The 25,736-nt window shown below is 40.1% G+C and overlaps 1 protein-coding gene across 1 annotated transcript; it reads right to left on the reverse strand.

Moving 5' to 3' along the window:
* GIPC2 (GIPC PDZ domain containing family member 2) lies at positions 1-25,268 on the reverse strand. Its single transcript, XM_086617526.1, has 6 exons — positions 25,035-25,268; positions 16,238-16,423; positions 12,478-12,658; positions 9,056-9,165; positions 8,236-8,317; positions 1-243 (listed from the first exon to the last, which is right to left on the reverse strand). The coding sequence occupies exons 1-6, from the start codon at positions 25,266-25,268 to the stop codon at positions 89-91; spliced, it is 948 nt and encodes a 315-aa protein (XP_086473652.1). The 3' UTR covers positions 1-88.
* Positions 25,269-25,736: the final 468 nt, after the last annotated feature.

A 25,736-nucleotide genomic window follows, 5' to 3' on the forward strand; every position in this document is an offset into this window, starting at 1 on the left:
TCATATCAATAAAAGTATTAAAATTCTGATATATGTATTTGAAAATAATTTTGTATTTTCAAATAGGGATTCATAAACCGCACAGTTCTTATTCCAGTCGTCCTTGCTTAGCATCACCTATTGCTCCCCATACATCAAAGACAAATTCATCTGGAAATGCAAAGTCTCCAAGAGTTTCATCCAATGCCACTGCAAATTCATCTGGGTTTTTCTTGTCTCTTCCGGCTTCCACCATTGTTGCAGCTAAAAAGCAACAAAACAAAATAATGTAATTAATTATCACAAAAGTGACAGCTAACATATATGACCGAGATAGCTTTTTAATGTCCGTTTTCAAAACCAGGCAAGGTCATCTTAGGGAGATGTAAAGTTTACCTACTGAATTTACGATTCGATGGGAATTATGTACTTAAATTCCTCCATGCTAGCTACATTCTGGTCTGAAAAACAGGAGAGTTCCCTTGGAGTGCTCATTATATATACTTCTGTTTGTTTGGCAGAAATTTAATCTTTAATTCAACAAATTTTCATTTTAATCTTATTAAATTATATTCTGTATTCATTACTGAAGGCTCGTGAAACATCAGTCTAAACACAAGGTTAAACACAACTCTTGTGCGGTAAGACCCATGCCAGTTCATCACCAACTTCAGTGAGTTTGATGAGCTTGCTGATCTAAACCGGAAGACCGAAAGGCAAACCTGAATGTTTTCCTCCTCTAAACAACAAAGAAAAGATCTCAGTAAGTCAAGAGTTTAAAGTGGCCAAGTTCTTCACAAAAAGCCAAAAACCATAGGGTTTGAACACGGAAAACACCATACAGGCTGCATAATAGACACACGCAACCAAGCTAGTATGGGTTAAACCACGACCATCGGACACAGTAACGTTTGCAACTTCCTGAAAGAAGTCATGCTCTGAACAAATCATCATATGACCTCAGACTTCTTTAACTTTTCAGCTTAATTTTAATTAACTCTAACTTATTTTTTTTGACCCAAAACCCACCTCCAGGTAGTAAAGAGACTGAGGCATTAATTGTGAGCTGCATTATTCTTCTGCTTGGATCTACATATTTTTCTTCCATATCATCCAAACTAAAGAGTAACTCATTTCAGTACAGGAGATTGCTTCAGTTATTATTACCTCCAGCTCTGAAAAGCAAATCTTTAATTTATAGCCCCCTCAAGGCTGGGCAAGTTTGTGCTTAGGTGACTAGGAAGTGAAAAAGACCAGTTATTTCTGGAAGTCTCAGCCAGGTGGTTCAAATTGTGCAAAAGCAAGGGAAAGGCCTTGCTGCTGTGCACCATAAGCCAGAGCCACCAAAGACCAGGAATGTCTTGGTACCCAGGAAAGTTAAAGCAGAGAGGTCTGATAAAACAGAGACTCTGATATTCTTGTATACCCATGCTGTCTGGCATTTTCTCTTATTTAACACCCAAGTATCAGAATTTATCGGGTTGTAGAATTTAGTTTGGAAATGGCTACACTGGGGTTGCTTCTGAGGACTCAATTCTTCGCTGCTGTGTTCATCACTCACCTTTAGCCACTGCACAGTTTCTCAGATTCTAGGACAAATTACAAGTCTATCTCAAACAATACTGGATGCTGACAACCCAGGGATATTAGAGCAAACAAAAACTGTGATGGCTCAAACCTCTCTTGGTCATGGCACCTGCACCTCCCTGAAGGATGAGAAGCGTTAGCACAGGAGTTTCTCCCAGTTAAGCTACGCCAGGAGAACTACTGGCATCAGGCTATCATGGTTTGAGGGATGCAGAAGACTGTAAAACAGACTCGGCACAAACAGCACTACTGAACAGAGTTTATTTTCTGAGCTGTATCTCTGCTGCACAGGCTTTGTCCATACTCACAAGAAATGACAGTATTGTACAATAGATGAAACCCTCACACCGTCACTTCATGATTAGTTTACACACCTGCCTTAAACTGCAAGATGTCCTCCATCTTTTGTTATTCATCATGTAACCACGACTTTCTTCATAAGTACATAAAATCGTGCCATCAAAAAGTGTATGCACGTCAAAAAGTGTCACACCAGAGGATTTGATGGCTTCTAGCCTTTTCTCAGGGGAACATCCAAGCAGAAAACATTTATTACAATGCCTGAGAAAGGGAAGGAAGTTCTGAAGCCACAGAAGACCATGTTCACTGGGACAGTCTGTAGTCTACTGCATGCACTGGGTTGTATTGACATGGCAAAATCTCTCTGATAAAAAAGGAAAAGAAACTTGCCCTGCTCCGAAGTTTTATTAAATGTATTTAATATTATTTTGTTGACCTGAAACTCAGCTCAAGTATATTGACAGTTATGAACTTTTGGCAAACAGTGGTTACTGTTACTCAAACTTGTAACAAGCTGTGAGTAAACTTGAGCCATATTCCACATCATAGACGTCAGCAACAGTAATTCTGAAGAAATTTGACGTTTTGGTTTTAACCACGTTCAGACGTGAGGCTCCAAATAGAATTGCAGGGTGCCAAACCACCCAAAGCAGTCCAAAGAAAATTTACATAAATCTTAACAAATAAACTGCTGTGATCAACACAAGTCAAGTGTAACCCAGCTTCCCGGGCACCACCAGTAGTTCTCAAGGACTTTTAAGACCTGTTCCCTGCCAGAAGAAACTCTGTCCCTGTTGTGTTGATTCTGTCTGTGTCCCCTGTGAAGTTCCTGGGACTCTGACTCAGAGCAATCTGAATGGGAAACAGGCATTAAACAGGAGACTCTCATTCCTGACAAGCAGAAGACAAATATTTGTCCTATCAACACCACTCTACATCCCTTGACACCATGGCATAAGAAGGTACTTGCAGAGGGGCAATTCTGGAGATAATCAGGTGAAGAGCGTAATTTAAACTTCACAGATTTCTGGATATGAACCAGGATATGAAATTACTATACATAGACACCGGGAGAGGGTTGGAGGGAGAAGAGCTATGCAAGGTGACACAAAAGCAAACATGTCTGGATAGAGTTATTCAAAAGATTTTAAAAAAAGTTGCCATCAACAGAGCGAGGATCTAGACAAGTGTTCCAGCAGAAAGAGTCAGAGCAAGGAGTTTAGCCAGTTTTAAGATAAATTGGTCAAGATATATGAAAAAGCCATACGACACAGACAGCAGCAATAAAACAAGACAACACAGCATTATATTGCAGCCCAACTGCCCCAGTTGAAATCTCAGAATTACCCAGTAATAAACTGTCATTAACAGAAAATGTTACTTCCAACACAATATTCTTTGAAGATTGAGCTTCTCAAATTATGAAACAGAACCTTAAAAATAGTTCAATACAGATTTACCAAACCTGAAAACAGTTTAATACAGATTTACCAAACCCGAAAACAAAATCCACTAAACTTAGATAATCAAGACAATTTCCAACTCAGTCACACAGGAGTCAGAACGTCATCGCTGTATGAAAGCAGCGCCCTCAAATAAAAGTGTTTTCAACGGTATTGAGCAACTGTAATCAGCAATACCAGGGTGTATTTGATGTGCTATACTTATTGAAGCGTATTCCCCTTCCCAGATTCACCTGATGTAATGAAATACGCTTCTGTGGAGAGACTGCAGGACGGTCGCAGCTGGGAGTACGTTTTCGATAGCTTCGTGCTGTCCTCTAGTGTCGGCAGAGCTGTGCTACCGTACAGCAAACCCTAACGCAGGACGCGAGCCTCCTGCCCGATTTTCTCCAAGTTGTCCCACCGATGTCTAAAATGTGCAAAGCTGAACTCTCCTTCGTTACTTTCGTACATGCAGAAACACTACAGCTGGCCAGTCTTCTCCATCACCCAGCGCCCATATTCCTATTCCCCTGGCACTTAGCACAGACACGGGCTGGCACCTCCTGGGCGGAACGCGCGTGTTTACACAATGACATTCGCAACGAGCGATTCCCAAGGCAAATCAAAAACTACTGATTGCCAAGGCATTTAGCAGATACTTGCCAACTTGAAGAAAACTTTACTGGTTCTCAGAGGGTAACAGCTCCGTGCCAAATTGCCTCCACTCCCCTCCCTTTCCCCCTCTGCTTCTTGTAACAGCTGCACAATGAATGATTACAGGAATTTTACTCCAATAAAGTATTTTTCCACACTTCAGATAGCCCCAATTGTTTTCAGAGTTTTTTTTTTTTTTGAAACCTCACTTCAGGCAATGCTCATACCTAATAATTTTTTTACATAAAATGTTAAAAGTTCAGCAAACTTTAAAGTGATGAAAGGAATTAGAAGTCTTCCCAACTGAGAAGCTCAATATCAGGCTTTCCAGAATATGAACAAAGAACTAAGTTGTTTTTTTTAAAACCTAGTTCCTTTAAAATAACTTTAGAGATCTTTCACAAAATCCTTATCTTCACTTTTGATAGACACATGCGGGACAAGTCATGCCTGCCATTATTATCTACCTTACACAGCGGTTTTGCTACCATTATCCTATCCTGTAACTTCAAGAAAAATGTTTTTCAGGAATCTTAACAGAAACTTCAATATTTATTTAGTTGTAGTGCTATCAGAAACTTTGCCTTCATCAAAAGGTAACAAATATTATTATTCTGGCCTGACATTTTAAAGGAGCTAAAATTCATTTTCCTTACAACATGACAGGAAATGAAGCGTGTCATTGCAGTTTCCAGCGTGGCACTCAGGAAACCATTAGAAATATCCTTTCTTCTTGTTTCTTCTTATTAAGTACTAATTCTTCTTGAAGTGGAGGAGTTTTCTTGTTTAACCAGACCTGCTACCTTTCCCCTTTTCACAAAACTCCCATTATTCTCTCAGAGTAAATGAAGAGTCTAAACAAAATCCTTTGGGAAAAGAGGTCTGGTGACAGAAGGAGCAGAAAACAACAGATTCAGGGAGAATATCACTTTAGTAAAAGTATTTCAAGATAAAACCATCTATTCAATACTACTGGGTTGGATTAATGAGCCAAATGAAGCAGCTTGGATGACAAAAACCTTCAATCTGTTAGGACATTTTGACTAGATGGTACATTTGAAAAATAAAGTAGATTTGAAATTCTTCTAAACAGAGGTGTTCTAAATAGAACAAAATATCAGTGGATTAAGGGCTAGCCAAAAGATGCTGAAAGAAGAAAGTTGGACGCAAAGCCCATTTTGCCATCGTTTTTCCATCAGTAGCATTCTGGGGTTCAATCCCATACATCCAGGCTTCCTCTCACCCAGAATCTTTGGGATCAAATATAGTTCATAACAATTCAAGTCTCATCAATTTAAAAAATAAATGCCACCAGTATCTTTCACTAACACTGCTTCCTCAGTCCCTCCTATTAATCAACTCTTCATATTCCTTTACCAGAAAGCTCTGATAAGATTTAAAGCAACCTGAATTACCTCTGATGCATTTATGTTTTAAAGAAGGCTGAAGTCAAGCCTCGGCCCAATTTCTAATGTGCCCATAAAATGGCTGAGGAATACATTTCCAGAGCCAAGCGTCCCTTCTGCAGATTAAGTCCAGTTTTCAGTAAATTAGAGTAAAGAAGTAAAAAGGTGCAAGTGCATTCAAAAGGCAGGTATGTAAATCTCAACAGCATTTAGATCTCTGAAAATAAAAAACTGTGCAAAAAAAAAAAAAGCGTATGCATTTCCATTAAATTATTTCCAAGTATTTTGCTCCATCTTAGGGATTTGTGTGTAGATCTAGTCATCTAGTCAGCCATTCTTGAAACTGTCAAGATACTTAACTACACAAACATTGAGGGCTTTATCTCATCTTTAATTCTGTCTGTAATTTTACATTATTTTTTCTTTCCTTTCTTTCTAACTTTTGGTTTAAAACTGGGGTACTGTTTTAGAATTCAATCACACCATGGAAGTGTCATTTTAATGGAGATGAAAGAGCAATATTAACTGACATCCAAAGCTTCTGACAAACAGAACTGCATGGGAGTGAGCAATGATTGAGATCTTAATCACTTGTCGGCTGTCGCATTGTGATGACTTGCATTTTCAACTAATCTGGCTTGAGTAATGAGTGAAATTTCTAGCTGAGTGGTGATTGGCATTCTTTGAATGAATCCTTTCCTCATATTTCATTTTCATGGGTGACTGATCACATCCAGCATATGAAAAACTGACATATGTTAATTGAACAGATTTGTGACAGGTGATTAGCTCTCCTTTCCTAAAGAGGCCTAGGGCTGTTTAATTGTTTAAAAACGATAAAACTTTTTTTTTTTTGTCATCATCATTGGCCCTCGACTCTAAGATTTGAACTTTAGGAAATGGCTTCAAAGGTGCAAACTAAAGCTACGTAAACCCTCTAGTCTTTGATTTCTGACAGTTTTTCTTTGTTTCACTGCCTTTTTAGGAGAAAGGGAAGGAAGAGGTGAAGGCAAAACAACAATCCAGTTGGGAAGAAGAGAGTATCTTTGAGGACAAAGACCTCTTCCTTCTTCTGAGTTATCTTTTAAGGTGTTTTTTGAAGCTTTCCAAATTACATACGGAAAGATGAAGGACATTAGATCTCCGGGGGAAAAAAAAAATATCAAGGAATTAATGAGAAAACTCTAACAGGTGCTTGGAAATCAGCTCAGTCATATGTGCCGAAAGCTGAATGCTTCAGTCTACTGTACAAGAGCCATCCCATTACAGTACTGAGAGCGAAAAACACAGGGAACACCAGTTCCCACGGGAACTTGCTTCCCAGTCACAGAGCAGAGCATAGTACACCTCAATATCCCAAGAAACCATGCTCGAGCCTAGGATCTCAGGCTTCTGGGCTATGGCCACCAAAATCAGAACACCTACAGCCACTTATTCCCATAGGGCTGGGAGCTTGCGGACCTTGGAGGTAACCTGCAAGGACAGGAGTCTCCAGAAGCCTTGCTTGAGCTGGACTGTAACAGCTGCAGGACAAAAACAGCTCCCAGAGAGACGGCTGGTATGAGACTTGGAGCTTTGAAGCCTGAGTCAGAGATGGACTGAGCAGCAGAGGCTCCAGAAGAGTGACAGGACAAGGGATCCTCCCTAACCTAAACAGAGGGTCGGCACCACACAGGGCTCCCAGAAGCATATTATGTAGCAGAGGCATCATATCTTAGAGTTGCTGGGAACAGAATTTTTGATAATTTTTAGTTTTCTGGGAACTGGAAAGTTTAGGTATTACCTACAAAACAGAATTCACAAGTTTTGGGCAGCTCCGCTCTCTCTTCTGTGCCACAAAGCTCACCTCTACCTTAGGCTGGAGGGCAAATAATACTTTAGCTACACATTTTCCTATGAGAAAACTAGTAGAAGCTGCCAATCAAATGCTTGCTGGTAGAAGCAGCCAACAAAGGACTTTTGGCTATTCAGATAATCTCCTATTGTTCTCATTCTTCTGTGCTAACTGCTGCCTGTCCAACTCTCCTGCTTTGCCTTAACTTCATGCCAGACCTATTTTCTCTTCTGCTTTGCCTTCCCCACTTCTCTCTCATAAAAGCTTTCTTTTCAAGATCACTTTCCATTTAGCTTATCCTTTCCTAATTCTTGGCTGATTTTTTTAGATATTACCATAACAATAAATACCTTCCTGCTGTCTCAGTATTAGCAGTTGCACAAGACCCTACGAGGACTACACCAGCCACGGCTGACTACAGCAGGACTTCTTAGTCAGCTAAACTGCAGCTTCTTCCCATACAAACAGAAGTTCCTATTTAGTTTTTGTCAGATTAACAAAGAGAAGCAACAGCTGCATGGATGTCTGGTGCAGTTTTAAAGAACTTATGACACTGAGGTTGAATAGTCCCTTTCATTATAAATTGATGATTGTGATAGCTGGTAAATATTCTGGAAGCTTTCCCAGATTCAAACTGTACTGATCAACTTTGATGTGTCTAAGCCAAGGGGCAAAAGAGCAAAAAAGCAGACAGACATGCTTATCCTTAACAATCCTTAAATGCAGTACACACAAGCTCCACTAGAAAATATATGCCAGAAAGAATACAGTGATGACAGTTAATGGGAAACAACTAAATAATTCATGCAATAGTGTATAGATAACATGCAGGAAGAACAGAGGGTTAAATAACTACATCGTAACACTTGCAGTGAGAGACACTTTGTTTTATCAGAGACACGCATTTGCAGAAATACAGGCAAGTTTTTTGCGACTGCATGCTGGACAAATTTTGCTTCACTTATGTCCAGAGACTAAAGTACTTGAGAAATTATTTAATCTTATAGTAATGTATCTGTTAAAAACTCACCTAATTCAATATCTCTTATCCCCATGTATGTTTCAAGAAGCTCATCCACTTTTTTAATAGCTTTTTCCTCAACTTCAGTTGGCTTTATTGAAATAAAGGGAGAAAAAGAGCAAAAGTATGATTATATCCAGGCAGATTTCAAAATAACCAGCAATTCACCACTGATTATCTTTACTCCCATCCTAGTCACCTAGACTTACAAAACCTATGAGTAAAACACATTAGTCCACTCTTTCCCTCTTCTCACAAACTTGAGCCTTCCTCCTAATGTCCAGTCATGCAGCTCTCACATTCAAACTAAACAGGGGCCTTACATCTCCTGACAATACAGATCCTCATAAATTCCTCATCAGCTTTACAGGAATCCAGAAAAAAACCCCACATTTCTTCTTCCAAACCCTAATCCTGGTTTTACACATGTTCACGTCAATGTATGTTATTAACCTCTCCTAACAGCAATCCTTAAACCAGTCTAGTATACTTTGCAGTATCAGAAATAGAACCAACTCTTCAATCATCCCTCCCTTTTTTCTTCCCCTCTTTTCAATGCTCCTTGGTCTAATCTACCTTAAATTCATCCATGTAATCCATGACATCTAAATATAGGATCTCTGTTTCCAGGTTCCTCAGCCCCATCCTCTCCCTGTTCATCTTCAACTTTCTATAAGCATTTCTCCCTGCAGAAGGCAGTCTCCTCCTTAAGTTCCACAAGGTTTATAACATCAAGATTTTTCCTTCCTATTTGACCTTACCAGCCTTGAGGAAAAATAAATCAGATGCTAGATGATTAAACTACTGAAAGGTCCCAAGATAACCATACCATTTCCTCCACAGTAGCTGGGCCTTTGGTTCTCAGACGAAGTGTTTCTTTCCCTCTGGAAATTTTAGCCTCTGGCAGAGTTCTACCTTTGGACCTTGGTTCCAGCTTTTCTAAAGACAAAACAAAGAACAAGAACAAAAAAAAAAGAATATTGAACAAAACTAAGTATATGGTATGTCAGAAGTTGATGTGTCTGCTTTGGCTATTACATTACCTTCACTTTTTATTCCAATCAAGACCTAAACGTATGTAAAAAATCAGTTATAAATTAACTGTACTCTAAGTATAGCTTCACTGACAATTTCTTGTCTTCAAACTTTGATATCTGCTTGACTGCACTGAAGCTAGGACTTCCATTGACCAATATATCTATGCAAGCCTATTGCACTCAACTTCATATATGCACTTTGTATAATTTTATTTCCCTATTCTACAGAAAAGCAGAAGTATTTATTACTTAATATTAGATAATGGCTGAAGTCGTCAGCCAAACACTGATTTATCCTGGTCTTTACAGGCAGATCATGTAGCAGGTTTTGCATTGCAACATTTCCATCCTCCACTGATGCAATAGCACAAACACTACTGCTAAAGAGATCACGATGAGCCACATTTGAGCTGAGCTAACAATTTCATTACTAGCAGTCACATAGGGGAAACGTCCATAAGTAGATGTGTAGTTTTTCCATTGGTTTCATCAAGGGCATGATTTCATACCCGAAAAATCTCTACCAAGAATACCTGAGTTTATCCAAAGTTTTCTTTACCTGAATTCAGTTTTCCTTGTTTAATCTTGTGTAAGGGCACCACAGTTAGTAAACAGAGTATGGAATCATTTAAGATTTGGCTCTCTTCTTCCAGGACATAATTTTACACTCTAGAGTGGCAAGGCTTTAATTTACTTACTGACATGGGAGTTACATAGTTAATCTGGAAAGTGCTAGAAGATAGGAGATAATTTTGCAGAAATGTTTTTAACTGTGCTGTTTTCTCCACCAGATTATTCCACCTCTTAACAGTAGGCTTTTCTAATAAGCTCTTCTTGATGGCAAGACTTCAACATGCTATATTAATTGTGCCTAGGTAGATTTCAAATCATCATTCTTGCATAAATAGTCAAAAATCCAGATTATTCTGCCGAACAAGTCTTGGAAAGTAAATTTTAATTACTTTTATTTTAACAAATAGATATGGCACAGTCTCTTACATCTATACTTAGGATCAACACTTGTCTTTAATCCTTTTATTGCTTCAAGGACAGTTTAAAACATCCTTAGGATTGTCATAGTTTCTGTTGACTTGTATCAAAAAGTCATTTCTGATAAAACATACATCTTTTTCTAGTTCTATCACCATTAGCACCTTAAAACTCATGATTTGACATAGCCTTTATCTGCAATACTTCAGGCCAAAGCTCTCTGGCCGTCACAGAAACTATTTTTCCTATTCACATCATTTAAACTGAGAGTTTGTGTTATGCTGCCTTTACTTTGTTTCTATTAATTTTTCATCAATTCATAGAGAGTCGACTTACGACTGCTAAGTACCAATCTTATTCAGACAAGTTTTTAATTCTGTGCTGCAAGCCTTGCCCAGAGGAGCTGAGGCAGCCTGTGTGCACATGATATAAAGATTCCCAACCAGTAAATTATACTTATTTCACATTCTGCTGGGAGGAATTAAAATAAACGTTAGCAATTTCACACAGAGGCTTGTCTCTTATTTCTATACCCTCACAAACTTGTGTTAAAACTAACAAGCATTCGGCACCTACTTGTCCAGTAAAATCCAGATCTTGTTTGTCGTCTCTTCCGGGGCTATTCTCAGCATGCTGCAGCTTAAGCACTATCTTGAATAAATTTGTGCCTAAAGCCTAACTGCACCTAAGGCTAGAGGCGGGATATTCTAACCTATTGGGCATTACAACTTGTAAATTAATTTCTGTAGGGTAAAAATATAACATGCATCTTTCAAAAATTTGTCCAAAAATCTTTGTTTGCCTCTTAATTCAATGTCAGATAAAAGGTATTGCTATGGAATTCGCAAGTTTCCTTCTCTACATCACAGGCAGACTTAAAGGCATCTTAATCACCTGACTGAAGTAATTACTATTAAATAATGGCTGAAGTCTTCAATCAAATGCCAATTTACCTTGGTCTTTACAAGCAGACTATGTAATATATTTAGTACTAAATACAAATTATAGACCCATATTAAAAAGGTATTCCTATATCACTAAGTGCAGTATTACACATACGTAATACTACTTTTAACATAATGTATAACACACACATACTTAACAAGAGTATCAACTTATAACCAATGCATTTGAGATTAACTAATAAATTTCATTCTTCAAAGAAGCACCAAAAGCAAAAAAAAACATCACATTGCTCTCATTTTCAATTTCTGCTGTTATTCTGACACCAAGTGTCAAGACTGGTGTATGACAGCAGCTGTCGGCTGCTACCAGGTAAAAAAAAAAGATTTGAAAAATAAACATTTCAAACTTTTGCTGCTGTGGTGAAGATGATGATTTTGAACTTGCTGTTAGCGCTAGTGTGCACAAGGACTCATACACACTTATAGTTTAGTAGTATTTTTAACTTTTTATTACAGAAAAACACGACAGTTTGGAGAGGGGGGAATATAAAAAATTGAGAGAATAAAAATTAAAACTCAGTCTCTATTTTGGCTCCCTGAGCTAAACCTACTTTTTTTTCTTTTTGTTTACCACAGTGATAAAATTAATACAGATTAGCAGTAGGTATGCATTTCTCCTACAGAAGTTATCAGTTTCTCACAGCACACAGGTGGTAAGTAAAGACAGAGCTTTTCCATACTGCTTTCTTCCAATTCTGAGAGTATCTGTATGATTAGAGATGCACAAAAAAGCTGGGGAGAGAGACAGCAGGCATGCAGCGAAGGAGCTGCTCTAGGAAATCCCAGGCAGCATTTTCTGCAGCATCCCTCCACATTAGAGAGTGCGGTCTCCAACAAAGGGTACAGAAACAGAAAAGTTTGACCCACAGTTGAAGAGGGATCATGTATCAATAGAGGAAAAGAGGAGGTTCGAGGATCAGCACGTTAGTGAAGTGATCCATGCTTTAAAATTGTATCTTTGAAATGATTCCAGTACTTATTTTGCATCATAATGTAGTGGCCAAGGAATCAAGCAACTGAGACTCAGGCTGAGGCAGCCCAGACCAGGATGACTGCTGGAGAAAGTAAGGTGGAAGAAAACATATTCATCAATTTCCCACTTCAAAATTTTTTTTTTTTTAAAAAAAAAAAGTACTTTCTTGTAGCAGTTATGTTGGGTTGGGTGGACACTTGGCTGCAATATGAAAAGAAACTTACGATGCAATGCAATGTTGGGATTTCAATATCTAGTGAAAAATGTGGACAGTCAGGCAACTCACCAAATGCTTTCATAGGCTCTATCAACTCCAGCTTAAACATCTGACCTTTCTCCAGATCTTTCAGCATTTTGGCAACTTCATAATGCCGACAACCTGACACATTTTTTCCATTTATAGTCTCTATGTGATCACCTGCACAGATCGTTTTGATTTGGTCCATAAGGCTACCTTCTTTGATTCGCTATTGTTTAAAGAAAAAAAAAAAAGGAATTAGAAACATTTCTTTAAAAGATAAAGAGATGACACCACAGAGTTTCAAGAATGTCAGTTAACAACATCAATACCATTGAGCTTATTATACCAGTGGCACATTTTGTCTACAAGATTTTCATAAATTGTATTTTGGAAAGCATTATTTTTCAAACAAAGCATTTTAATAAGCATTGACTATGAAATCAACAGGAAAAAAAAAGAATGCAATCATACTTTAGAAACCAAGCCTTCCGAACAAGCTAATATTTTTGTGCTTTAAAACTGAACCCAAACATGTTAGAAATGTGAACGTTTACTTGAGATTTGGGTTTTTATTTTGATTGAATAGCTTGACAAGCATAGGAAGAAACAGAACTTTTCTCAAGTATGGTCCAGGGACATCAAAAAACATGTGTGATATACTGAAAAATGACATATAACAATGGGTTAGTATTAATAAGACCTATCTATAGTGGTAAGACTTGTACCATTTTCCTCATCAAGCTACACCTCTGAAATAACAACAGAGAGCATGAAATTTTTCTAAATGCCATTTCATGGGATATAAATACAAACGGTCTGAAGGTCATAAAAGGTGACAGAAATTAGTATTTATAGTTCTTGTGAAATGGAATTTAAAAAGTGACAAAAAATCTTTAAAAGATCTCTATGATTTATCAAGTTGATTAAAGGACACTTAAAATTTCAGTGATTCTGTTTATTGTTGTTATATGTTGTCATATTTGTTTATCACATGCTTAAGCCATGTAAGCCGTTATCCTATGGCTATTTAATAAGAATGCTATGATATAGTAGAATATCTTATATTTTGTAGAGATACGAATTTCATTCTAATATCTTCCAGAATAATATACTTTTCAATAAAGACTGATGTTGTTCAAGCTAACTTTGAGTGAGATAACAGTGAGAAAGGGAGATAAACATATTGCCACCTACTCCTGTAACACCTAGCCTAGCTGCGCAACTATCTCAGAAACTTGCTTCTAGTTTCTTTGCGCACGTCTGAGCCCACATATGTGCCTCCATCTGAGAGAGTCAGTGGGAAGTGTGATAGTGCTCAGCATCCTATAATATACTGCAACAATTTTTAGCTTCAGGCTGAGTTTAACTCTTTCTAGCACTTTTTTCTTCAACCTAGATTAAAACCAAAAAGAATCCTCACGGTGAATGAAGAGTGGGGTATCATACACATACCAGAAACCAGGTCCCAAATGCATTTCTGTTACCAGGTGCCAGGATTCATAACCATGCCCACCAGACTGCAATTAATGTTTAGTCTACTTGTCGAATCCATTTTCATTTAGCTTTTCTTCTTCACTTAGTTCCTAACACCAAAACTGTTTAAGTAATATTCACTGGTTATGTTATCTGTGTCACATAAAACTTTTCTTTTTCATACGACCTAGTTTTTATCATCACTCCAAGTTAACTGACTGAAGACCGTCAAGCTACATTATCACAGCAATTAAGATGCAATTGATATGCCTGTATTTCAAGCGCTCTACAGTCCATTTAGAAGCTTAGATCTGTACTTCCCATGCAATGCCTAAAATTAATTGCACCACCTCATTTTACGATGTCTCCTTATACACCAGCCAGTCATGTTTCAAGTTCTACTGTCACTCTTTGAATAGCTAATTTGATTCCATAATACATTTTCCCATCTGGCCATGTACCCAGAAAACAAATTTGTGAAAGTAGAATGACACCAAGTTTTGTTCTTTGTAAAGCAAAACAACATTAGATTTCACAGGAAGAGAACTTGTGGTTCAGAGTGTCAGTTTTAAGAACTGGCCAAGTTACATGTCAAACCTAGAAACTGCCCTGATATTGAAAACGCAGTAAAATTACTACAGCCCATAATAGCTTTCAACAACTCACATATAGGTAAACTTAATACTAACTGTTAATCAGTAATGCAACATAGTAACAATTTTTCAAGGAAAGTAAATCTATAAACAAAAACAATTCTATCAAACTTTAAAGCAGATACAGTCTCTGCTTAGTCATTTACCTAAACAACCAAGTGTAAAAAACATGCAGCTTTTACTTTTCCATATGCATTTTATATGTTGTTTTTAAAAAATCCATTAGCTAAATATGCAACAGCAACAAAGTAAGCTCCTGGAAACTCCTTTAAACAGATGCATTCCCACAAAGACTGCACCATTTTCATTATACTGCTTATTATTAGACCAGTACAGGGACAATGATAAATTTTTTCAGACAAGTTTTACACAATTTACTGGAAATTACAGCTTGTCTTGCTAATGTGGTGCGGGTTTTCCAGTCTGCTCCAATTATGAAGCAGTCTATGTGATGGCTGTTCTCTCTCTCCACATTACAACCAAGCACAGAGAGAACACTCTGTACAGTGCTGCACACGTGAACTTTAATCACTGAAGCACTGCTTTCAATGCCTTCTTTTAAAATGCCACATAAACAGCAGTGTGACTGAATGTTACAGGCTGCATGGATCCCACCACTAGAAATTCAGAGTCCTGTCTATAAACATAAAAATGAGGCTATGATTTTGCCAAAATGCTTCCTGAAACCTCCAAGGTATCTCAACTTTCTCAAATGCGATCTCAATCACATTTTTCCACAACAAGGACAAGCAAACCTATTTCTAAACCACGTATTGTTTTATATTCATGGTAGCTAAGGAATGAATAGAGAATACAACCTCTTTGTACAATAAGCTCTGTTTGCAACAGCAATGAGAACAGTGATTGGGACAGCAGTAATTGAAGATAATTGCCAATGCCTCACTAATAATGGATAGTCAGAGTAGATTAGGGCAAAGCATCTAAAAACAGAAAAAAAAGTGATTAAGGTTCCTAATACCTAGTCTAAGAACAAGAATAGCATCATTTCCTCAGTCTACTTGTCTCAAAACATGCTATGTGGAGGTCATATAGAAGATGAAGAGGAAAGCAATTATGATGAATATATTGTATATGTTACTGCCTATAGTTACTACTCAAGTTAACTATGTTAAATTGTGTTAATCCATATCCTTGGCACCTTTTAATTCATCCTATGTACCTAAGGTAACAATATTGGAAAGCTGAAAAAACACCTTACTTGCACCTATTCTTGTACAGCACAGAGGCGTCTGCCCTATGAACAGTCATAAAGACTGAAAGAACATGATCTCATTATCACGAGTGACAGAAGTTCTATAAGCACCTAATCAATGACATCAGAAAAATCACTTAAAAAAAGGAGGGGGCAGATGCAAGCAGTATCTAACACCTACCACCTCAGGGTAGGTCGGAAAAGACAATGGTCACATTGTAAAGCTGATACACATTACAGAAGCAATGAACAAATGAACTAATTTTGAATGACATGCAGTACAGAAATAGCTGAACTAATTTTGAATGATGGTACCTAAGGAAAAGCAACTGTATTTTTTACTTACCATATAATAAAATATAATAAAAGATTTTATAGTTCTAAAGGATTGTTAAATGAATAATTAACCTGTTATAGTGACAGAAGCTTCTATAGAACAAAGCATTTGACTGATAATTACATTTACCTTTATAAATGCACAGCCAGTTCCATTGTCTGTAATGGTAAGCCCAAGCACATCATCAGTTTTGAGAATTTCCACTTCTTTTCGTTGTCCTTTTACATGGGCAAATATGAAATCTTCAAGGCCAATTTGTGCACCTAAGAGCTTGTCCATATCAGCTTTATGAGTGTTCAAAGTGCAAAACATGATCTATGCAGGAGGAAAGCAAACACATTAGCAGTACATTAGGTTTGGTGAGTTTGATCAGAAGATAAAAGGAGAGCATAGTTCTGGGCTCTCTGACAGACCCATAGCTGAAATGATAACTCTCCTTCTCCAGCTGCCCCAGGAGAGGTGATAGTCTCCATTCACACACATGACAGGAAGCATCAGTAGCTCAAACTCCGCAGATAAGAGCTGGCAGGGAGCAAAGCAAAGAGACATATCTGTGCGAGCAGCCTCTTATGGCCTGTCTCAGCACACCGGCTCTGACACGGACGTCTTGAGCTAGAGCAGAACAGCTTGATCCAGAGGTTAGACTGGGCAAACCGAAGAGCCACCACCATCTTTTGCTTCCACGTTCACCCATCTCAAATTCCACAGGATTCAAACATCACCAGGGACTGCTTAAAACAAAACTGTTTGAAAGCAGTTTCATGAGAAAAAAAAAGAGACCTTATCAAAACGAAAGGGTCATGAGAGAGCGTGAAATGTTTTATATTGCTCCATGTGTTTCCTCATTAGCTCAAAGCACATCATCACTGATGGGTTTGCTTCATTTCCTACCCCTCCTCCAGCACAAGTGAGGGTCGTCTCTGTTCCAGCTTAGTAAAAGCAAGGCTTGAGAGAAAGGGAAAATTGATTCTTTAGAAATCAGCCTTTCTGAGGGATTCCCCTCCAGCACTGGGTGTTACGCACTCCTTTTTCTCCCTATGTTTATGCTACTGGTTCTTTAACAGGGAGGTTTGTTGTCCTGGGCATAGGCAGGATGAGACCAACCCAGCTGTACTGCTCGGGGACAGAGACGGTGCTTTTGCCCACCATGGTGCTGTATGGAGGAACATGGCCAGTCCAGGCAGGCTTCGGGCTTTCTGTTCTTCGACTACAGCCTGTAATGAACAGCCTAGCCAAAACAAAACCACAGAACAAATCCAATTCTCCGCATCACATCTGGAGTAACTACACCTGCCCGACTCCTTTCCAAGCTGTAGCCGGAGAGCAGTGAGGGCTGAGGGAGGCCCCGCACAGCCTCCTGGGCAGCACCTAAACCAGAGAAAATCTGCATTCCAAGGGAAACTTGGAAAATCCCCAAAATCTACTCCACTGAGGCAGAGTGCCTGTAAAGATCATCTTTCACATGCAACTGGAAGCAAGGGATGAGGAGGAGACTTGCCACCCCATCTAGCCCCGCAGCATTGGTGGCAAAGCCACAGCTGCAAACCGTCACAGGCTCTGTGGCCAGCGGTGTGCACGTGGCTCTGACAGGACAAGAGAGAAAAGCAGTTACTTTTCTACCTCCTGCCTATATCTGCTAGACATTATTTTCCTTCAGAGCGCACTCTGGACCCCCTTGCAGCCCACTGCCCATACCAGCTCCAAACTAGGAAGTGGAAAAAGCAGTGAAACAGTGGGAAACACATGAAAAGCAGTACACAGTGGGAAGCCAGCCGAGCACTTGAGAAAAGCAGCAGCAGGATGTTACTCTGTGTCCTTCATCTTTGCTGCTACTCTAGTGGCAGTCCCTGGGGAGCAGTGGGCCAGGCCAGATGCTCCAAAACCCAGGCACAGACCCGTGCCCATGGTCTGCAGAACCCCACCGTGCTTTGCTGGAAACGGAGGGTCTGTGGGACTGCCTTCCTGGCTTCCCTCACTATGCTTGTATAAGTCACGGTCTTCCGCACCAGAATACTCCACAAATGCCTTTTCTTTTTTTCCAGCATCATTAGATGAAAGCAGAAAAATTGAAACAAAAGTCACCAACCTAGTCAAATCTATTCCAGGTCAAATGAGAGGTGAATACTTTTCCTAATGTATTCCACAGAGAGCATTTAAGTTTCTGAAGCTTTCTAGAAATTGTATTCTATAACTATAAGGGGTTTGGTTTTAAGAACTGTAAGTTTAGTAGTGAGATGATGTTTCTTGATGAGAGGGACCTTGTTTAGTAGGGTTTTTTTTTTAAAAAAAAACAAACAAAACCAAACACCAATACAGTCTTACTTCAAACGCTAATTGCTTATCTCACATAATCTATCAAACATCCACTGCAATCTAATGCCTTACTTTAACAATGAGAGTTGTAACAGCACACCCTTAACAGACATTAGTTTTATTCTCTCAGTTAATGCAAAGTTTTTCAGTTAATCAATACTCAAGCAGTAACATTACCTAGAGAAGTGCAGCTGGTTTTAAGTAGAATTTTTTTTATATATATAAATGATAATCTCTAATAATCAGCACTTTTTTAATCAAGAAGGTTCAATTCAAACAGACTACATAAAGTTCACATACACATTGCCAGCTCTCTCTCTCAAGCTACACAATAACTTGGCCAGTTTACAACTGTAACTCGGTTCTTCTTACAATGAACGACAAGCACTATGTCTTTACATTTTAGACATCAGCATCCTTCATCTGCCCTTGTCAAACAGACAATCAGCTAGTAACTACTGTCACACCTTTGAATAGATAAAATTGGCAACAGAGCAGAAATGTGATATTTAGAAACTTGATCTAGAGTTTCTCTTTTTAGACCTTCATCTGGATGGCATTCCTACTATAGCCTATAAGTCGGCAGAATTTTCTGTGAGTCAGTTCTGTGCTAACCACAAGGCTGAGAGCGCATCAGCCAGTCAAAAATAAAACTTAAATCATTCTTTATCCTCCTCAGTGAACAACTGCTTTTTCTCAGAACAGATATACGCAAAGAGTAATGTACTAAAGATGTATCTATCCAGGATAATATAGTTACACCACCTACCAGTTACAGCACAACTTTATTTGTACATGACTGAGACTTGTCAATTCAAAAATGGTATTTTTTCATATATTTTACATAAGTTTAATATAGGTACCTAATAACAGCTTATATACTTAAACAACAGCTACTATAGTACACCTTCTGTTCACTTAAAGTTTGGTATATTTTTAACAGTAACTTTCTTACCCAGAATTGAAGCAAGAAAAAAATTCAAAGTGTAATTTTCACTGTTAAGTCTTTTCTCTCTCTTCTTACCCTCGACCTTCATATGCATTTGATCTTTAACTCAGCATACCAGTGCTGTGACATTTCATGCCAACTTTAGCAAGATATTATAAATCATAACTGTTACATCAGTCATGAAGTATCTAGGATATCTCCTTCACCGAGAGAGTTATCTTGTGAGGCACACAGAACAAGGAAATTCCATTCTGCTGGCAGGGACTGAGGGATTATGCACAGCCTTGTAAAACAGATTTGTCAGATAAGATTACTAACAGATTATTCCCTGCTTCAGTATTTTCAATAGGAAGAGACTACATTAGCCAATAAAAACAGGGTTACACTGTGTGTTATATAAAGAAACTGTATTAGCTGAGACAAAGAGGGTTACACTATGTCTTATATGTAGTATATATGCAATACCATATTACATATATTAATTACATTCTTATCTTCCATATTAAGCCTACATCTTGAGAAGAACTCAAAAATAAGTTGACTGATAGATGACAGACTCAGACTATTAAAAGTGCTTTTAAAATCAGTAGATCTCAGATAGCTTTACAGCAGCGATCATAATGACTTTAAGAGGTGGGGAAATGGGAATTCTACTACTGAGTAAGATGTAACAGTCACTGATATGTTTCCCTATATACATAGATGTCATTATATCAAGGAATCACCAACGCTTTTTTTAGGTCCCTTATTCAATTTACCCTCACCGAGGAAAACGCAGGAGCCTTGACTAGCTGCAGCAACAGAAAGAGTAACCAAGTCCTCCGAGTTCTAGTGTGCTTTTGGTACTCTATCAGGTATGCAACTTTGCCTTTCCAGATACATTCAAAATACTATAAAACAAGCATTCCATGTTTTATTGTTCTTTTTTTAAACCCAAATCTCACAAGAATTACAGTGTAAGTTCTTCCATACAGCTTAGAAGTGTTTGAAAAACAGACCATTAACACAGCAACCATCACACATAACATGGGTGCGAAATTTAAGCACTGCTTCGGGGAACAGCAAGCAAAAAATTGTTGCCATAGGGTTGGGAGGAGGTGGTTTGAAGGGAGTGTAAAGTTTGTTCATTTAAAGTCTTCAATCTGTAGATGAGATTGTGAACAATTTGTTTCAACAGATAAGCATGTACTCTAAAACTTGGAATGCTTTTGTGATGAGGATGAGGATTTCGCAAACTGACCCTTTTCTCTAACCTCCTAAAATACACTTCAGGTTTTTTCTTGTAATAAGGTCACTTTTATTCAGAAAGCTAAGTTTCAGCATGGTGGCTTATTTTTCAGTACTCTTTCATAAAAGTTTAGGTCAAACAGGTCTAGATGAAATACTTCTGTGCGAGCTCAATGTGGCACAGCCTCGCAGTATACGTCACTGTTTTGCAGGAGAGGCAAAGCCCGTAGAACAGCAGCCCAGACAGAAGCTCAGCAGCTGAACTGTTGTTACTGGAAGAGACAGAGGGAGCTGCATTTCTGCCCTTGGTGCTGCTGGGAAGGACCCCCTTTTCCTGTATTCCCCTTATGAAGCAAAATTCCTTCCACGGTGAAAGAAACCCCAGCCTCTATGGGCTCTTGACAGAAACACCCACTGAGCATTCAGCTTACCTCACCAGCCCCACCACACTTCACCTTCCAAAGCAAACAAAATAATCAAAAGTGCAAATTATGAGTACACAAATTGAAAGTCCATATAGCTTCCGTGGTTTACTATTCCTTTCTTATCTGATCAAGAAATAACCCTGCTACAGCTGGACTTTAATATCCATGTTCCCAATGCCCGATTAGCTACTTTGAATACTTTAAAGCCCTACCATGTGCTCTCACAGAAGCACACCACCACCAAATGCTTTAACAGACCCACATTGTCCTTTGGTCAGTGCTCATTTATTTATCATACAGGCTGGCACTTATCACTTTCACCCTTACAGGCAACATAATATTCCCTGCCACGTTTCCTGACAGTCACAGTGGAGTAATAATCCTAAATGGCCAAGACCATACAAATGCTTTTTCTATTTTTCCTATTTCATCCTCTATGGAAAAAATGGGGGAGATACTTGTATTATTTATGCAAGTAGAAACATATATGTAACTGCGGATGGGTTGTATTATTAGTTAAGAATTGCATCTATTCATATTTTTTTTAGCTCTGTGCTTTCTTGTTGAAACCCTGTTGAAGAAATCAAGAACGATGTGGTCTACCTCAAACAGCACTCATATCAATGATAGAGGCGATCCATTGCTATAAGCCATTGTTGTGGGTTAGGCCACTCCGGCAAACAAACCCCACACAGTCGCTTGCTCACCCTCCCCCAGCCCCAGGGATGAGGGAGAGAATTAAAGGATAAACAGGAAACCCATGGGTTGAGATAAGAACAATTTAATACAGATGAGTAATACACAGTGTAGATGCTCACCACCCCTCTTATCCAAAGCCCATCTTGTCCCAAAGCTGCAATCCCGGACGAATGTGAGGCCCCGAAATAGAGAGGGGGAGAGAGAGATAGTACTCAGAGTGGGAGTACTGGGAGAGAGAGGAAAAAAAAGGCAATAGAGCAAAAGCGGCGAAAGAGCAAAAGCGCAAAAAGCCCTTCTTTCTGGCTGTCCCTCACTTTTATACTGGGCATGACGTTGCATGATATGGAATACTAATTGGCCAGTTTGGCCCTCAATCTTAAGTTCCACCACAAATCACAAGGGGAATCGTGGCCCCCTTGTCCCGGCTATGCTCCCCCCTTACCCCGCCGTGCTTCTGCACTCCAGCCAGAACACGGCACACTGAAAAGTCCTTGGAGTTTCACTTCCAACTACCAACATCAGCTTGCTATCAACATTCTTCTTAGAGCGAGCCTCTGAGTAAAACCAAAACACAGAGCTCTTCTAGCTGCTAAAAAGAAGAGCTAACTCTGTCCCAGCTAAAACCAGGACAGCCATCTTCACTCCTCCTCCCTATGGAAAGAACATTCAGTTTGGACACAGAAAAGAAGAAATGCTGGTCATGCTAAAAGTCAGAGAAATAGGGAGAAATGCAGGCTGAATGTCAGGTTCAAAAGGGATAACTGACATGTATATCCACCTAGGAAGATGGAGGAAGAATAAATACCTATACAAGAAAAGATGATTACAGGAAAAGCCTCAGAAATCCACTGTTATGGTTCACTCCTTCATAGATACCTGGCAAACATCATAGGAGTGACCGCTTTAAAGATATGCCTGTCTTGTTCGGTCCCCATCCTACACTACTCATGATCTAGGTCTGCACAGAAGTTTTTGTCAGTTTCTGTCCAACAAACACTGTGTTTTATACAAGCTTCGCCCTGTCACTGTTGGCAGTCAATTACAGATCCTGGAAACGATTCTTCAGCAGAAGCTAAACTCAGCTGGTGTCGTGCGAGACATGATACAAAGAGGAAATGAGGTGCTGTAACCACGTGGAGTCAAAAGAAGTGACAGAATACAAGTATAGCTCATCCTGAATGGTACTAAAACACTTAAGTAGGAACTTATCCAAGAATCCACACCCTTGCTTACACTGCAGTAAACTCACGTATCACGTTAAATATATTCACTTCTGCAACGGTTAGCCAATGGCTCTCTACACTGAGCTCTTCCCCCTGCCCCCATTTTCCACCTCAGTCACTACAGGGCAGAGATCTCGGTGATAGTACCTGTTCCGAAGGCATTCAGGTATCACTCCGCCCACAGGCTTCAGCACAGCTAGGTCACAGAAACCTTCCCAGACAGATAACACCTACAAATGGCATTTGAGTACCTCAGTGTCTTTCAGTTCAACGAGGTATAGCTTTTGGCATTATTATTTACAGCAGACTGTCTGTCCAAAAGCAGCTTTAATTGACAGATAATACCATTTAAAACATCCAGTCTTTCCTTATTTCTAGCAAGCTCAGCAGTTGCTAATAAATTCATATTTCATAGCATCCTCGTTATTCACTATCTGTCATATTATATCTTGCCAGTTCAAAATTTTGTTGCGAGACTCTCAGGTTCAGGTTCTTCACTCTACTGTGTTACTGTTACACCAGGAAATATTTTTGATGGCTATTTTCATTTCGTACAACTTAGTTTCTTAAAGCCACCTGAATTTCTGGAGCGAAAGATTTTAAGCTCAGTGCATCCAGCAACAATTCTCCATCCATTTTTACCAGTCAACCACATTAAAAAATAAATAAAAGAACAAAATGAATACCTTCAAAACAAACAGAAATAGGACAGTAGAGAGAAAAAAAAAGAAACTTCTGAAGTTTAGCACAATGCTGGCAATAGATGCCCATGAATCATGTAGTGCTTACTCTAAAACTTTTGGAGGTACATCTAGCAGGAGAAATGAGAGTGCATCATTTATACAAAATTGAATTTCCTGGTGAATGCCGTTCTTTCTCATGTCAGTGGAGTCAAAATAACCATAACAGAAGTTCAGCAGTGAAACGACGAAAACTAAAATGGAAGATAATCTGGCAATTACAAGAACTTGAGAGTAAACAGGTATGGCTAGAGATGGAACAGAACAAAAGGGGAACAGCAGCTCAGTATGGAACGAAACAGAGAAGCAGGTCAGAAAGCAGCTGGGAAGTCTGGGACATAGGTGCATTGGCTGGCAAAGGCACTGGTACTTCTTAATTACTTAATGCAACAGTGACTGGTTAAACTGTATTCAATGCTACTGCCACGTTTCGTTTACAATTTACTGTTTGAAATGCTGCTAGGACGGGCCACAGCAGACTCAGAAGAGTCTGTAGCAGCAGTCTTTACTACTTTAAAAGAGCCAGCTACAAATGAGAAAACAAGTAAAGCCGTATAGCCACATGCAGGCGTAACGAAACGTTAGCACTTTGTTTCAGTTTGCCTCGCAGAGGTTAAGGTTCATAGAACCACGCAGGAAGAACTCGATATGGCCACTACCTTTTAACTACGAGAAAACAATGCATTTACAAACACAAAGGAATCATCATCCAAACAAATGTTTAAACCTTGGCTCAGATCAAAAAGGCAGCGAAGTTAAAAAAGAATCCTGCTACAGACTTAAATAACCTCTCTTAAACAGTGGGCCTTTCATCATATTCAGTTGGAATTTTAAAATATAGTCAGATTTAAAGCATTTGTACCCTCCCTTGCCTTCCTTCTGGGTATGTACCCTCATGGATCCATTGATAATTTTTTTTTGAAACTGGCACGAAGCAATGTAGCCAATAATTCCAGCACTGGAAATAATTATTCTACTCAACTTTAATACAAATGGGTTTGACACAGTGCTTAAGAGTTGTGTTAAACACCAGGCTGGCAACAGGTTACCCAAGACACTAGAGAAATTTTGGTTAAAACGATCCTTGTCTTTCCGTGTAAAAGTTAAATGCTGTTATTTGCTCATACGCTTTCCCGTATGGTAACTCTCATTTGGAAACAGCGAAAGGAATTTTTTCCCCCAAAAAAATAGAAAATACCCACGTCCGCAAAAATTTGCAACAAAACGCCCACCGCCAGGCCGGCGCAGAGCTGCCCCAAGCTCCTGCTCGCGTGTTCCGAGGCGCCCGCCCGCCCGGCCGGCGGAGCGGAGCGGAGCGGCGCCCCCGGGCACCGCCGGGCCCGGCCCTACCTCGGCGGGGTCGATGCCGAACGCCTCGGCGATCCGCGCGTAGAGCTCGCGGGCGCTGCCGAAGCCCTCCACGCGGCCCGTGGGGCTGCCGTGCGCCAGCTGCGTGTGGAACTGCAGCCGCGACGCGGCCGGGGCCGCTGCCGCCGCGGGGGCCGGGGCCGGCGCCTCGCTCTCCACCAGCCTGGAGGTCTCCTTGGACTTGCCCTTCTTCTTGCTTCTCAGCCCCAGCGGCATCTTCCGCGCCTGTAACGGGCTCCTGCCGCCGCCGGCTGCCCGCGCTGGACTCTGCCCCCGGCGCCGCCCCGGCCCCGCACGGCCATGCCGCCGCCAGGTGAGGCCCGGGCGCGGGGCCGCCCCGCCCCGCCCCGCCGCCGGTGGGTGCCGGCGGAAGGCGCTCGGCGCGGGAGCTGCGCGGCTGCGCCTCCTCCCCGGCCCGCTCTCCCCCGCTCCCCGGGCAGTTCGGGGGGTGCCGGGGCTCTGCCCGACTTGTGCCGCCACCCCGGCGGCCTCGGCCACAGCGGGGCCGTGCGCCCACGAACGCCACAGCCCCCACCACCTCCGCCCCGCAGAAGCCGCAACCGGCCACGACTAAAGCAGAGGCACACGGACTCGGGACAGAAGCTACTCTAACAAATGAATAATCCTTCCTGTCCGCGGTTAGGAAGGGTTTGAGGGGCGTTATTGGAAAAGGAAGCCCAGGGC

This window comes from Tauraco erythrolophus, chromosome 10 (genome assembly GCF_009769465.1).
Source record: "Tauraco erythrolophus isolate bTauEry1 chromosome 10, bTauEry1.pri, whole genome shotgun sequence".
Lineage (NCBI taxonomy): Eukaryota > Metazoa > Chordata > Aves > Musophagiformes > Musophagidae > Tauraco > Tauraco erythrolophus.

Coding starts and splice junctions, on each gene's coding strand:
- GIPC2 (XM_086617526.1), bottom strand. CDS start 25,268: ATGCCGCTGGGGCTGAGAAGCAAGAAGAAGGGCAAGTCCAAGGAGACC. Junction 16,424..25,034: donor TCGGCATCGACCCCGCCGAG/GTAGGGCCGGGC, acceptor CCTCCTGCATAG/ATCATGTTTTGCACTTTGAA. Junction 244..8,235: donor GATAAGAGATATTGAATTAG/GTGAGTTTTTAA, acceptor GTTGCTTTTTAG/CTGCAACAATGGTGGAAGCC.